The sequence below is a fragment of the Dipodomys merriami genome, unplaced genomic scaffold (genome assembly GCF_024711535.1).
Source record: "Dipodomys merriami isolate MVZ:Mamm:240054 unplaced genomic scaffold, mDipMer1.0.p SCAF_35, whole genome shotgun sequence".
NCBI classification, from domain to species: Eukaryota; Metazoa; Chordata; class Mammalia; order Rodentia; family Heteromyidae; genus Dipodomys; species Dipodomys merriami.
In genome coordinates, this window is record NW_027205048.1 from 5,717,940 (window position 1) to 5,733,909 (window position 15,970).

General features: G+C 43.7%; 1 protein-coding gene across 41 annotated transcripts in view; it reads left to right on the forward strand.

The window, feature by feature from the left end:
- The window catches only part of Tcf7l2 (transcription factor 7 like 2), a 212,371-nt gene that overhangs the window by 75,297 nt on the left and 121,104 nt on the right, over positions 1-15,970 (forward strand). For all 41 annotated transcript variants that reach the window (XM_069988002.1, XM_069988001.1, XM_069988030.1 and 38 more), the window contains one exon: positions 12,622-12,723. In XM_069988002.1, the coding sequence (XP_069844103.1) occupies positions 12,622-12,723 (102 nt within the window). The remainder of the gene's footprint in view (positions 1-12,621; positions 12,724-15,970) is intronic.

The window sequence follows — 15,970 nt, forward strand, 5'->3', positions numbered from 1 at the left end:
CCCGGAATCTCCCGGTGTTTCAGTGGTGACTTGGGAAGTGAACAAAACCGTATTTCCTTCCCCAAATGAGCTTATTGTGCTGGAAATATCTCCTGCTAGTTTATTAAGGGAAGCTACAGGCCGAGTTGGGGGGGCCCAGCCACTTCGCTAACTTGCAGCCTGCTCTTTTCCCATCTCTGTATCTTTTCCTCTTATTCTCCCCTCTTCTCCTCTGACCCCATTCAGTCTGCCCTCAGATGCAGCCTCCTTCCTTGAGTTGGGGCCAGAGCCCCACTTCCCTGCCTTGAGCCTGTGTTGTACCCCATCCTTGCTTGTCTCTGGGGACCACGAGGAAGGAATTCGGGGTGTGGACTTCCTTGAGTGACCAGGATTAGGGCAGTCGTGTCTGCCGGCAGACGAGAAGTGTATGTGGGCACAGGGACCCATTGTGCAAGGCCTCGGGGGACAGAAAGCCTGCCATCATCTTGTAACGGGCCTGGTGGACAATTGAGGCATTTAGCTTATGTCTGAAAGCAGAGTGGGCCGGGATGGGCCCACAGACCTCCCAGATGAAGCAAATAGACACAGGGATTACCATGGGGAACAACTGGGCAGAGTCTCAGGAGAGAATGTTTACTTCCTTGCTTTCTAGGAGGGATTTTGAATGACTTTAATCCTGGGTTAGGAGTAATTTGTTACAGCATGATGACACTTAGTGGTGCTGGGGTGGGGGTGGGGGCCTGCAGGTCAGCCTGGTGGAAATCTCCACCCCCAGCTGGCTCCCTGAGAGAAGAGCGAAGTTACCTGGCGGCCAAGCTGACCTTCCGACTTCCAGGAGTAGCACTAAGGACCATCTCTAGTCTACCTGCTTGTCACAGCTAGAGTTTGACCATCAAAATTTGGACAGGACAAGGAGACCTGGCCACTTTCAGATGCAATAAAGGAAGAGAAATCATAGCCCAGGATGGTGTTTTTAGCTGGAGTTGGAGGCCTTGAGCCAGGCTACTTGCGTTTGCTTCCTAGGAGGCCGACGAAAGGAGTTATAAAGTCATTGTTCCTGACTGCCAGATCTTTGGTTGTCTTTTGTTGTAGAACATAGGGGAAATACGGAACTGCAAAGATAACCTGTTTGGAAAAAGTCCAAACTTTGTGTGCCTCAGCCTTGGAGAAAAGGAATTGAAAATTTTTAATTAAGAAACAAAAAACCCAAAAAAACCAACACCAGACAACAGCCAGATGCCGTTAGCTCATGCCTCTACAATCCTAGCTTCTCAGTGACTGAGATCTGAGGATCGTGGTTTGAAGTCAGCCAGGTTTGGAAGTTTGTGAGACTCTTATACACTACTTTTTAATAAAAAGCCATTAGCAAGGTTGTGGCTCAGGTGGTAGAGTGCTAGCCTTGAGCAAAAATATTCAGTGCTCGGGCCCTGAGTTCAAGCCTCAGGATAGGCACCAAAATACTAAACAAAACAGAAATCCCAGCTGCAATTGGAAAATACTCTTCCTGGACATCAGGACCTGTCCCTCACTCTCTGTACCTCTCAAGGGCACCTGATGCATACCTGTTCACCAGTGCTTACACAAGACCTCAATGTAGTTGGAAGAAAAAAACAAACCAAACACCACAAATATTTACTGCTTCCAACCTAAAAGAATTCTTGCTTTTCATTTCATTTGCATGGATTGCCATTTGAGGGTAAATAAATGACAAGCCAGCCAAGAGACTGGGCAATTGCATGCCCAGTTTGAAAACTGAGGTGCCAGATAATGGAGATAGGGCTGTCCCATATGGATTTCTGAGTTGCCTATTGACAACCCCTACACCTATCTTTGCTTTGGACAACCCCTTTGCCTTCTTTGCTCTGTGTTTGTGTGTGCGGGCATATACACGCGCACACTGCTGCTGGAACTCTGGCCTGTTAGCTGTTTTTTTTTTTTTTTGCTCAAAAGGAAGCTCCACTTCCACTCTGCTCTTATTTATTTGGTGCTAGTACTGGGGGTTGAACTCAAGGCCTTATATTCTTCTTTAGCTTTTTCTACTCAAGGCAAATAGTTTACCACTTGAGCCATGTATCTGTTTGTGGCTTTTTACTGATTAACTGGAGATTCTACTGGTTAGTTGGAGTCTCGTGGACTTTCCTGTCTGGGCTGGCTTCCAACTGCGACCCTCAGATCTCAGCCTCTTGAGTAACTAGGATTATAGGCATGAGGCACACCCAGTCTTCCAGCAGTGTTTGAGTTAGTGTAGTGTTTTCAGGGATCATACATACCCATCGTGTGCCATACTTATGTTTATTGCTGCTTTGTATTCCCTTTGACGGATGCACCACATTTTATTCATCCAGCTTGATAACGGAGACTTGGCACCTTTTACAATGCCACGATATTTGACATTCCGCTGGACTTGCAGTCATTCCAGACTGCTCCTTGTCTTCCAGCTCATTTTCTGATTTGCGCATCCCTGTTTCTCCCTCACCATGCGATAAAAACACAGGCAATAACTACAGAAGTTCAATGAACTGGGCTCTACTTGGCTTTTGTACAAGTGTTAAAAAGTGTGGGGAATACAGGAAAGAATGCCAGTTGTTTATCCGCGTAAAGGTAGATGGTGTCTGGCCAGCTTCTCCATGGGAGGTTCCCGAGGTAGCTCAAGAGTATTGACTGCTTGTTTGTCATCAGCCCAAAGTCGGAGGGTGGGGCACAAGGAGTGAGCTGCATGGCTCTGGCTGGAGGCTGAGGGTTGGTGATCTAGGAGGGCAAAGATGTGTCCTTTCCAATCCTTCTAATAGCTTCACATCCTCCAATCTTTGGTTTAGGGATCTGAGTGTGGCAGAGTTGATACTGGCTTGAAACCCATAGCTGCTGCTTGGTGTGCCAGTTAATATTGGGGTTGGATCACAACTTTGAGACATAACTAGGTAGACCTGAACTTTTGGTCACAGTGGAGCAGTTATTTTTAATTTTAATTTTTGGTGCGGGTTCTGGGGCTTGAATTCAGGGCTCAAATGCTGTCCCTGAGCTTTTTTGCTCAAGGCTAGTGCTTTACCACTTGAACCACACCTCCACTTCCAGTTTTTGTTTTGTTTTGTTTGGTTTGGTGGCACATTGGAGATAAGAATCTCATGAATTTTTCTGCCTGGGCTAGAATTGGTGGCCAGCAACCCTCAGATCTCAGCCTCCTGAGAAGCCAGGATTTCGGGTGTGAGCTATGAAGTCTGGCTAATCATTCAACAGTGTTTCTGTTTCCTTCTTCAGATTCATTCTTGTAACACTCTTTAGTTTCTTGTCCCATTGACAGTGTTTAAGCTGACTTTCCCAGGCTTCAGACTATCTAACCCTCACTGACAGAGTGTAGGTGCTAACATGGGTTGTTGGGGTAGGAGCCAGGTTCCTTCTTGTCCAATACAGATATTGGCTGAGTGTGGTGAAGAGCTTGTCCAGTGAAGAAATAGGAGAGGCCAGTGAATGGAAGTTAGTGCAAAAAGGGCTGGGCTGGGAAAAGAGGTTTCCAGACCCTCTTCCTAACCCTGCATTCGAAAAGTGACTTTTGGGGAAGGAAGGAAAGAAGGTTTGGGCCCCAGACCTGAGAGGGAAGAGTTGACTATCTGGCAGGGAAAGAACACAGTAAATCCCAAATTTTGGTTATTTGATTTTTTTAAATTTAAGAGTAATATTTTAGAGTAATATTTAGAGACTCAGTGGCTCTGGTAGGAAGATTTACTTAGAGGAACATTATGTAACGTTTGTCCACATGTCTGGGAGGGAGTGATGGTAAATTCTGGAGAAGGAGGGTTTGGTACTCTGGACACAGATGTATCTTTAATCATCTGTTCAGAGACACCCTTCACCAGTGGAGTTCAGGCATGGTTTTCCCTAGCAGAGAACAGAGAAGGCAAAGGGAGTTAGGAGGTAAAAGGGAACAAGATAACAGCCCTGGGCCCTTGTCTGCCAGCAGACCTGTCACCTCAGGCAAACAGTCCTGCTCTCCTGCTCTACCGCCTTAGTGTCCTCCTTATTAGATATTAGTTCTGCCTTTCTACTTATTGATTTTACAGTTCATTGATTTGTAACTACATTGCCAGCGTACTTATCAAGTCCAAGATACTTTCCTTCCTTCCTTCCTTCCTTCCTTCCTTCCTTCCTTCCTTCCTTCCTTCCTTCCTTCCTTCCTTTCCCTCCCTCCCTCCCTCCCTCCCTCCCTCCCTCCCTCCCTTCCTTGTCTTTCTTGCCCCCACTTTTTTTTTTGTCAGTCATGGGGCCTGAACTCTGGGCCTGGGGGCACTGTCCCTCAGCTCTTCAGCTCAAGGCTCGCGCTCTACTACTTGAGCCGCAGCGCCACTTCCAGCCTTATCTGATTATGTGGTGCTGAGGAATTGAACCCAGTGCCTCATGCGTGCGAGGCAAGCACTCTACCACTGAGCCACCTTCCCAGCCCTATTTCTGTCATCATCATCATCATCATCATCATCATCATCATCATCATCATCATCATCATCATCATCATCATAATCATCATTTTTGCCAGCACTAGGGTTTAAATTCAAGGCTTTACCCTTGCTCAGTTTTATTTTTCAGCTGGTACTCTACAACTTGAGCTATTCTTCCAATCCAGCTTTTTGTTGGTTTATGTTAGAAACAGAGTCTAGGGAACTTTTCTGCCTGGGTTGGCCTCAAGCTGTGATCCTTTAGCTCTTAGCCTCTCAAATGGCTAGGATTACAGGAATGAGCCACCAATTAGCTGGCTCAAGTCTAAGACACTTTCTAAATATGAAGTGGCACTACTGGGACCTTTTAGATTGTTGGATTGAGAAGGTCTGTGTGAAAAGGTTTGTATTTAAAATCTTACATTCAGAGCCATAAAAACAGAGGTCAGGGCTATTAAATCCTACCACTGTCTCCATGTTCATGTTAGAAATGGGATGGTGACTTGAAGGAACGTTTTCTAAGTTCCTACTACATTAGGTTTTTAAAAAACTCTAACATCTTACTGAATATATATCACTTTATTTGTTCTTCTAGTTTGTTCCAGCCTTCTAAGAACTTTGGTTTTCTTTTCCTAAGTAATCTGTAGCACACTACTTTATTTAGGCGAGCATTCCAATAGTCAGAAATTAAACTTTCCTGAATTACTTTTTCCATGCAGTCATATTTGACAGGTAGGGAAAGCATTTTAAATGATTTGTTTGTTTCAGTGGCACCAGGGTTTGAACTCAGGGCTTCTCCCTACTAGGAAGATGTTCTACCTGATGAGCCAGTGCCCAGCCCTTTTGGCTTTACTTGATTTTTCTGGATAAGGGATTACATTTCTGTCTGGGACTGGCTTCAGATCTTAGATTATAGACATGGTCATGTCTGGCTATTGTGTTTTCTAAATAGAAACTTCTTGAGTTTTTCCAAAGAGGCAATACCAGTAGTATGTTTGAATCTAGGACAGTGCAGCCTAATCACCTATACCTGCAGTATCTGCAGGAAAACTGGTCAGACATTTCAGTGATACAGTGCTGGACGCTGAAGGGACCTATAAGACATTCCACAGCTTTGGCTTTAGTAGTTGGTACATTGGATCATTGCTAACTGCAGGGAGATGGATGTAGAGAACAGAACAGACTGCAAATGGTGATTACAATTTCTTGTATGTTCATCAGTCGGGGGCAAATCAGGGTTTCTTGGTTCCCAGGAAAAAACTGCTTGTTCAAAGAAGATGGGCTGGACTTTCTGACTCCTATTTCTGAAGAAGGGCCATGCTTCAAAAGAGTCAGGCAGGCCTGTTCTTTAGCAGGTGTGTGTGTGTGTGTGTGTGTGTGTGTGTGTGTGTGTGTGTGTGTGTGCGTGCGCGTGTGCGTGTGCGTGTGCGTGTGTGTGTGCGTGTGTGCGTGTGCATGCAGCTGTGCATGTGTGCATGTGCACATGCGCTAGGTATGTTCTACAGCAGGTGTTTCCAAAGAAACTGCAGGGACCTCTGTTGGATACATGAGCCATCTATTTTCTTGAATAGTACGCTTTTCTGGTAGGTTGAGACATGTGGCCTCTGGTGGTCTTTTCCTTTGTAAAGTGTGAAAGCAAGAGTTCCAGTTCTGCCTCCTCTGCCTGGTCAGCTTGCAGGAAAGCAGGTCCAAGCGGCCCTTGGGAAGGCCTCACTGGGGAGGGTAGGAGTAAGCCACCTTCAAGGTGGGGGAAATTTCATGGCTTTGGATGTGATTGGCTGGTCCTACTCTTGGTTCTGGGTATATAGACAGAATAATGGCTTTCCATTTTATTTGAAACAAACCTTGTAAAGCTTTTTGGAACTAATGAATTAGGAAGCCATAACAGTGCCTATCCATCATGAGGATACATTCAGTTAATTTGATTTCCTGAGACTTGAACTCAGGGTCTGGGTGTTGTCCCTGAATTTTTGTGCTTAAGGCTAGTCCTCTACTGCTTTGAGCTACAGCTCCACTTCTGGGGTTTTTGTTTTTGGTGATTAATTGGAGCAGTCTGCTCAGGCTCACATTGACTGACCTCTTCCAACTGTGACCTTTGTGATGATGCACTCTGAGCCCAGGACGGATGGGGTGCGCAGAGCTGGCAATTAGTAAACCTCATCCCAGCTTGGTTCTGTGTCAGTTCTGTTTGTTGGGATGTTCTGGAGACAGAAGCTTCTGAAATGAGTTATTAGGGCTCCTAGTTGTGGGATTGATTGCCCTCTGAGGAAGTGTCACCTGTTGCTCTCTTTTCTTGGCGTGATGTGACGTTACATGACACATCACCAGTACCCCTGGACGGAGGCCGAGAGCTTTTGCTGATATGAACCTTTTCCAGTCAGAATTGTTCAGGGATCTCTTCGACTTTCATTTGGGGAAGGCGGGATAGTTATTTTGGTGAAATTGTGGTCTAGTGGTTAAACCTTCTGACTTTGCATCTTGGACTTAGGCCTTGGGTTCTTTGCCAATTTTTCCCCCCACTCCAAAGCTTGAGTCTGGACAATTCAATCTAATGTTGCTTTTGAGTCACCGAATGCATTTTCTTACTTGATTGTGTTTGGCTGTTTGGACGGGGATGACATCCCATTCAACATGGCTTTGGAGGCTTTTAATGCACTCATTCGCCAAGGTAGAGACAAGCTGCTGTGCCCCCCCACCCAGGCCAAACCTGGCTTGCCATTTGTTTTTAATATGCCCTGTAAGTGAAGAAAGACTTACGATTTTTAAAGGATTGATGGAACCAAGAGAAGACACAGAGAAATGATATGAAATTCAAATTGCAATATGCTTAAGTAAGATTTATTGGCAATCAGCCATGACCAGACACCTGCAGGACTGGCCTGGAGATGCTTTCAATGTCAGCATGAAATAGTCACTGCATAGATGGTGTGGCCACAGAACCCAAGATATTCATTGTCAAGTGCTTTATAGAAAGAGTGTACCAGCCCTGCCTTGAACAAAGAAGAGATGTGGTCTCTACTCGCCTGGCCATCTGTGGAATAGGGTCCGTGGAAGGAATTGGGGCTTTTTTCTTTCTTTCATTCTTTTTTCTATCTTCTTCAGTTACTGGGACTTGAACTCAGAGCCTTGTACACTTTCTAGGCCTGGAGTTCTGTGAGTTTTTTTTTTTTTTTTTTTTTTTTTTTTTGGCTGTGGGACTTGAATTCAGGGCCTGGGTGCTGTCCCTGAACTTTTCTGCTTGAGGGTAGCCTTCTACCACTTTGAACCTCAGCTCCACATCTGGTTTTCTGGTGGTTAATTGGAGATAAGAGTCTCACAAACTTTCTTGCCCAGGCTGGTTTTGACCCACAATCCTAAGACCTCAGCCCTTCCTCCTTTACTCCCAAGCAGCTAGGATAACAGACATGAGTACCAGCACTCACCTTGTTTGTTTTCTTAGCTAGGTTCTTGTACATATGCCTGGGCTGACTTTGGATCGTGGTCCTCCTATCTCTTGTCTCCTGTGTAGTTGGGATTATAGGTGTGCACCACTACTGCTAGTTTCCTGGCAGCTTTATCATCATTGCTATCATCAGCACCTTCATTGTCCTTTGACATCTTCTGTTTTGAAAAGATTGTGTACAAAGCCCTCAGTTAGCAGATGTCAGGTGACAGGTGTTTCAGTGGAGGAGCTGGGAGGATGCAGGTGATATGTGCCAGCAGGTTCTCTCTGGCCTGTCCCAGGAGGGACAGGTGACCACTAAAGCTGTTTCCTGAAGGTGCCTTCTTATGGAAGGGTCTTGGGATATCTTCCCCAAGTGCCTTACCTTGTTCCTTTGACTGAGAGAGATGCAGGGAAGGGAAGAAATTAGAGATGCTTACCTTACGTTTATCACTTGCATTGATTCCAATGAGGCCTTTTGTATCATGAATACATCACTAGACTTTGCCCAGAGACATATCATAAAATATGATTTTGGAGACAACCTTAATGGGCCATGATTAGAACATTATTATTAAACAAAGGATGAACTGCTTAAGCCAAGATGGCTTTTTTTTTTCTTTTTAAATTGAATGAAAGTTGAGCAGACTCTTATTTCAGCAGTTTCCAATGTCAGAATTCCCACAGCCCCATATGATTGCCATTTGTTGAAAAGCTTAATGTTTTTGCAGGCAATTCATAATTTCCACATTGAATAACTGGAGAGGATGAGGGGAGAAGCCCAGTGTTTTCATAGCGGGATGGTGGGAATTCTTCCTTCCCTTCCCCAAAGGATCTAAACCTGAATGCCAACTGTTGGGAGAAAATGTGACAACATGTTCCAACCCTTCAGTAAATCTGAGATGCCTCCTCTTTCAGGTCCTCCTTTAGGGTCCCACAGAATAGAATTTCCTGCTTTTTAATGTCTCCAGGAAGGAAAAAGATTTTCCTTTAGGCTGTAATAGTACCTCCTTTCCTTTTTGTTCCCTTTACGTATTTATTTTCTCTATTAATAAGGACCAATTGTAGAAGATAAAGGAAATGGCGGCACCCATCATTTTGGGAGGAGGGTAATAACATCCTTAAAAAAAAAAAAAAGAAATCCTGACATACTATTTAACATTCGCCAAAGGCACTCCATCTGCCCAAATGCCAGTTAGAAGTCAAGGGCTGGACACAGCTGAGCTTTGCTCTGTGGCATCGGGTTGCACTGGGATTGGGTGTTTGGGGCTGCCATGGCCAGGTCTCTGCCAGTCTGTGGGGTTGTGGCTGTCTTCTAGCATCTGGATTCGGTTAGTTCTCTCTGGGCAGCAGGGCCGAGTCTCATTTCCTCCAACCAGCGATCCTGGGCTGCCCTGACATAATTGAAAATTATGTGCATCGTAGGCTCAGAGCACCAAAATGTAGGCTCATAAAAATATGTGATGCAGGTAGCTTATAGAGATTGGATATGGCTCACAAGGAAGCTTTTATGCAAACTGAGAATCATTAAGTCTCCACGTGACTATTGCATTATGGGTATGACAGTTCTTGTGTGGGGAACGCAGTGCAGGTCTGTCACCTTTAAACCAAACCAAACTGTCCCAATTCTGGAACTGGACGTGACCAAATCCATTTTGCAGATGTCTGAAGATGAAAACTTTACCTGTTATGGAACTCTCTCCATGGAACCAGCGCAAGGGGTGGGTGTGTCTTGTAGGGTTGGCAGTTTTGCTTGCTTGTGGGTTTTTGTGAGTTGCAGAGGTGAATGCTGCTAGGTATCCATTTTGGTTGGCCTCAAGGAAATGACTTTACTGAGTGGTTCTGACCAATGCAGCCCCTGTAGTTATGTGGCAAGTGAGAATGGGAAGTCAGGATGAGACAGGGCAAAACAGATTCCCAGAGCCCTCTGGCTTGAGTTACAGGGCTGAAGGAGACTTTGGAAACATTTATTTCAATTTTTTTTTTTTTTTGAGTGTTGGCACTCAAATTCAGAGCCGAGATGCTGTCCCTTAGCTTTTTTGTTCAAGGCTGATGCTCTACCACTTAAGCCACAGCTCTACTTCTAGCTCTTTGGTGGTTAATTGAAGATAAATAAAAGTCTCACAGACTTTCCTGCCTCAGCTGGCTTTGAACTGTGATCTTGGGATCTTAGCCTCTTGAGTAGCTAGGATTACATGTATGAGCCACTGGTGCCTGGCCTATTTCAGTGGTTTTAAACTTAGGGTGATATCTGGCCCCCAAACACACTGGTATTTGGAAATTGGCTGTTAGGAGTTGACTAGAAGTTGGTGCTGGGATTTACTGTCTGAAATCCTCCCTCCCTTCCATCACAGGTAGGAGCTTCCTATTTACTCAAGACAACTAGACAGATAGAGGGCTTTGGAACAAGGTTTTGCCAAATTACCCACAGAGCCAGAACTAGTAACCAGGTTTCTTCCCCATAGGTGAAAGCTCCTAAGTTATAGAAGATGCTTCTCCATTTATAGAACTGGGTTGGAAAAGCTGACTGCACTTGGGCTAGGACTGTCCAGTGTGAAGGACAACTAAGCTTGGTTTTAGTTGGCCAAACAAATGCATCATCAATGAATTATGGCTGTGGAATGGCTTTGGTTCTGTTTCTCATCTGGTTGGTGCAAACTCCCCTCCCCCCCCTTCCTTCCTTCCTTCCTTCCTTCCTTCCTCCCTCCCTCCCTCCCTCCCTCCCTCCCTCCCTCCCTCCCTCCCTCCTTCTCTTATTTCCTGAGTCAGTTGTGAGGCTTGAACTCAGGGCCTGGTTTTTATGCTCAAGGCTAGTGTGCTACCACTTTGAGTTAACAGCACCACTTCCAATTTTCTGATGGTTAATTGAAGATAAGAGTTTCATGGACTTTCCTCCTCAGTAGCTAGGATGAACCACTGGCACCTGACCCAAAGTTTTTTTTTTTTGGACTGTTCTTTGCTGTCCTTACTCTTTGTATTGAATCTTTCCTGACTTATCAAGATGTACTCCTTGATGTTGCCTGGAACCAGCTTCTCTATATTGTGCCCTGACTTGCGTGCAAGCGTGAGTGGATGCGCGCGCGCGTGTGTGTGTGTGTGTGTGTGTGTGTGTGTGTTTTCTCATGCACGACTGAGGGGTATTTCCTTATGTGTGGTAAGGAGATTGGGCACAACGCAGTGTGAACACATCAGTGATTGTTGAATGGAAGTTTCTATAGAGTGAATGTTACAACTGGCCAGTTACTTTACTTTGGGTGTCAGAAGTGATCAAGGCTGTTCCTGTACACTCTGGAAGCATTAACTGATACAGGAATCAATTGACCTCTAGAACCTTGAAGGATGGTATTGACATCCTTATAAACATCATTCCTTCGCTTTGTTCAGTTGTCTGAATTTTTCTGAGTGAAACTATTGTTAGCAAGAAAAGTCAAATGCCTGGGAATTACTCGGGTGTGCTAAGTTTCTCAGGGTCTGGGCAGCCATTTCGCTTCCTGTTCCCTTATCTGCTAAACAGAACAGGGATGGGATTAATTGATAATTGATTGCTTCAGCCCCTTTGAGAGTAGACTTATCACTTTCAGTAAAAGTAGCTAGCCAGTGGCATGTATTTATCATCCTACCTCATAACTGGCTTTTTTCCTCCTCCTGTAACAATTCCAGGATTTGAATTCAGGGCTTTGGCACTCTTGCTAGGTTTTCTTGCTCATGGCTGGCATACTACCACTTGAGCCATATCTCCAGTCCATTCATACCTTTCATTTTTATTTTGGTGATAAACCTGTGCATAGTTAAGTATTTCTCTGGCCTTTTTATCCCTTTGGTGGTAGTGAGGTTTGCACTCAGGGCTTCAGGCTTTCTAGACCAGCATTTTACCGCTTGAGCCATGCATTCAATCCTAAGAGTTTTTCTCTGGTCCTTTCAGATGGCTGTATAAGTCAAATTGTCCCATGCCCTGGGTGTGCATCTGTTGCCAGGAAATATTTTTGTCTGATGAGCTTTTAGATTGGTTATGGAATGACATGCTTGTTTTCCTTGAAGCAGCTTCTAATACATGAAGGACTTGGCTTCCTTTAGAATGAAGAGTGTGTGGTAGGTACTTGGAGTCAGAGATCTGGAAGATCAAGGTGTAAAGCCAACCTGGGCAAAAAATGAACAGAATGCACATATTAACCAAGAACATAGGTGTGGTAGTTTGCATCTGTGTAATGCTAGCTACTTGGGAGGCATAGGAAAGAGGATCAAGTACAAAGGCTAGCTTGGACAAAAGTGGGAGACCCTTTGTGAAAATTCCTGAGAGCAAAAAAGGACTGGGGTTATAGTTCAGGTATAGCAAGGAGAATGTCTGAGTAAAAACCCCAGTACCACCAAAAAACATTAAACATGATAGGATTTTAAAGATAGAGGTGGTTGGAAGATTAGATCTGGAATGGATGGTTCCCTAGGACATTTCTGGCTTGAGATTTGTGTTTGTTTTTTACTTCTGAAATTGCTGTATGTTCCCTGTTTTCTTCCCTTCTCCCTACAATTTACCCCCCCCCCCTTCTCCCTGATGAGTGTCAGCAAATGTATTTTTATCTAGAGCTGCCCTATAGTTTGACTGCAAAAACAAACTCCAATTACTAATGATGTTTTCTATTTGAACTGAGAGCTCTAAGGCCTTACTGATAGTGCATGAGTTTTCTCTGGTTGTTATTTGCATGCTTTATTAGTCCCCCCCCCACCCCACCCCCCCGGCCCCAAGTTTCTGATCCATATAATGATTATTCCTTTGCTGAATGTACTGTTTTGATTTTCTAGTATCTTCAGATGAAATGGCCGCTACTTGATGTCCAAGCAGGGAGTCTCCAGAGCAGACAGGCCCTCAAGGATGCCCGCTCTCCATCGCCCGCACACATTGTTGTAAGTACCTTTCCAGAGATAGGCCAGGCGACCCTTTTGGGAGGAAGGGAGGTGAAGCAGAAAATACCCTGTGATGATACTATGCTTTATTGGTTAGTTCTTTCTTTAACAAAGTTTATTTTGGAATATTCTTGGATGTGATTTTATATCTATAAGCTACTTATTTTGAGTGATGAGATGCTAGTGATTGTGAACTAGGTGGAAATTTCCCAGGTCTTCCCTCCACCCTTTTCTCCATGCGTTGGGTTAGAATCTAGTCTTGTGGGATCAAGTTCATAGGATACCAATACATCTCCCTGGTTTGGAGAAATAATATCAAAGTGATTGAAAAAAAAATGTAACGAGGGAAGAGAGGTTGAAAGGAAAGAATTAGAAATAGGGAGTTGGGAGAGATGGGGGAGAACGTTGTAAGTGGTGATGTTGATCAAGATGCATTGTGCTTGTGAATTGACATGTTGAATTGAAAACTCTTTGTACAGCTTCTTAAAGATAATAATAATACAAAATAGAAATAGGGAGCCCTGGGTTAGAGGAACTCCCTTCCCCCAAACCTCAATGTTTTTAATGTTTACTGGAAAGTAATATTTGATACTAACATTAGAAAATTTTGTCTGGGCTGGCTGGCGGGTAAACCTGGAGAAGAAATGAACTTAAAATTAAAATACAAAATTAAACTTAATCTGTATAGCCAGAGCTTTGAAAGTATATGGGATTGACATGGAGAACGCTTGCTTTTAGTACTAAGAGACTACAACATAAAGAATGTGTTGACATATATTTTTAATGCACTTTCTTAGGATTTTGTAGGCTCTGAAAGTTTATAAATTAACCTCTTGAGGAGATAGCTCAGCCTTATTAGAATATTCATTCCCTTCTATGTATGTATATCATGAGCTGGACTTCATATTTTTGCAATAATTAATGAAAGATATATTTTTATAATGAATCTATGACAGGTAGAATTACCCAAAGCAAGAAATAACTCATGCATTTTTTATTTAAGTATCACAAAACGTTACCTCTGTGACTATGTTACTTGTCATTTCTAAAAATTGCCAAGTAATTTTCTTAAGTCAACAAGTCTTCAGATAACATTGTGTCAAATTCCAGGCTTTACTGCCTCCTCCTTTGGTCGCTGGCTGTAATTGAGTATATATTATTTAATGAGCTGTGCATCTGTTGCATGTGTGTATATTGCAAAATAATTTATTTCTGTAAAACCACATTTTGAGCCCTTTTGTGAAAATGTCTTAACTTCTCATGGTATAAATAAGACATTGTAGGAAGAAGGCTAACATTTGCTAGAAGTTTCCTCCCTGTTCTCCAACTCTACAATTAAATAGAACCTCATAGTCAAGGATGCACTTGGAGTGTCAAGACTTCAGGGTTAGAGGTGTTCACCTTAGATCATTTGAGGCCTGACCTGATCTCCAAAAAGGAAACTGAGGCCCAGAGATGCCTTAAGTGAATTGCCCAAAGTCACGCGCTGAGCTAGTCGCCACAGTGAGGATTTTATCCAGTTCTCTGCTCCTCTCTGGGGCCTTGTGGCATTCTTCTTTTATGCCAGACCTAAGAGGAACTTTGATGGCTGGCTCTGCTGACTATAAATTGGATCATCATGAGAAAACTGACAGAGGTGTAAAGAAGCTGCTGGCTTGGGGTACTGACACAGATTTCATCTAGTAATTGGATTTCATGTTTAAAAAAACATACAGATTTGAAAACAAGTGTGACATGCTGGAGTCTTACAGGGTAAAGTGAGGAAAACTTGTTGTGTTGCTTTTCCCTCCTCTTCTGGGTTTCCCAATTTTGGCCTCAGGCTTGGAAATTTCTTTATCTGCTCCTGGAAACGCTCGATGGAACTTTCCCACAAGTCTTTCTTTATTTTAGTTTTTTAAGCGACTGACAAAAGATATCACCTTTAGAATCTCTTGGAGGCCATTCTCTGAGTGTGGAGAGAAGAGGCAAAGCCTAGAGTGGTTCCAAGTGGACATATCGCCTTCCCCTTGCCTCAGATCTGTAGGCCACACCTGTAGTGTTATCCACCACGTTCCCCCTTCTACAAGAGTGAGCAGTTAGTTGTTCATTCTTCCATCCCTCCAAATCTCATAAGAACAGTAGTCACAACTTGGGTCCAAAAAGCCTAGTTTTCTCATGTGGAAATGAATGATTTGGAGGAGATGCTAGAACATTTCTTTCTAGAACCAATGTGGATTTTGGCTAAGGGAACAAAGTAGGGACTTAGGTTCCATTTTCTTTCTTAAGTTCCACCCCCCCCCCCCCCCCCCCCCGGTTAATCAGACATGATTCCACACATATCACCTTTGTGATGGGGACTTGAACTCAAAAGAGCCATACCATCTTGTCTACTTCCCACTGTGGTCCTGGGGTCCTAGGAACTAGCCATCGTATAGAGGTTATGTATGGGCTTGTGGAAGAGACAGTTTAGGGAGCAGATGAGAAGTTGGGGCAAAACGATGCCACACTTGGGAATTGCTTAATTCTCATTTCACTGGACATGGGATAATGTGTTAACCAAAACCAGCTTCGCTGTAGCAGGTACAACATGTTTTGTAAAGGAGGATCTTCTGAAATGTAGCTCATGCATTGCTTGTGTCTCTATTTAATAGTTTATCATTGGCCTCATTTAACATTGGCTACTGGGACTGGCTTACATTCAGATTTGGCCACAAATGTCCAACTCATCCCCACATACTCATGGCTTCTCTTCCTCCTCCCACTGTGTTTTTCAAATCTGTTAAAATGTTGTCACCTCACAGTGTATCACCAGACATGTTTCAAAATAATCTTCTAAGGATTGCTTCCTTATTTCTCTGAAATGTGGATTTATTGTAACTTTTGAGCCAAACTGTTTCATAATTGTTTCTGATGTTTCACTTTGAAAATAGAGAAGCGTGCAGACTTTGTGGGTAATCACTAGAAACTACAACTACAGCTACAGACAAAATCACTTCTCCCCCATTTGGGGGAGAATTCTCACATGGGAATTTGAAGCATTTTCTTAGAATATTTTAATGTGGCTGAAGTTTTTCATGTAGTTATGTGGGTTACCATGTTATTAAAAATTGATGTATGGAGTAAGTGATCTTAGCAAGTGGATATGAGTTCATCCAATAATAGGTATTTCTTCATCTCTCTATCCATTCATGCATTTCTGGTGCTGGAGATGGAACCCAGGGCCTTGTGCATGCTAGGCAAGCACTCTACCACTGTGCTTTAAGCCCAG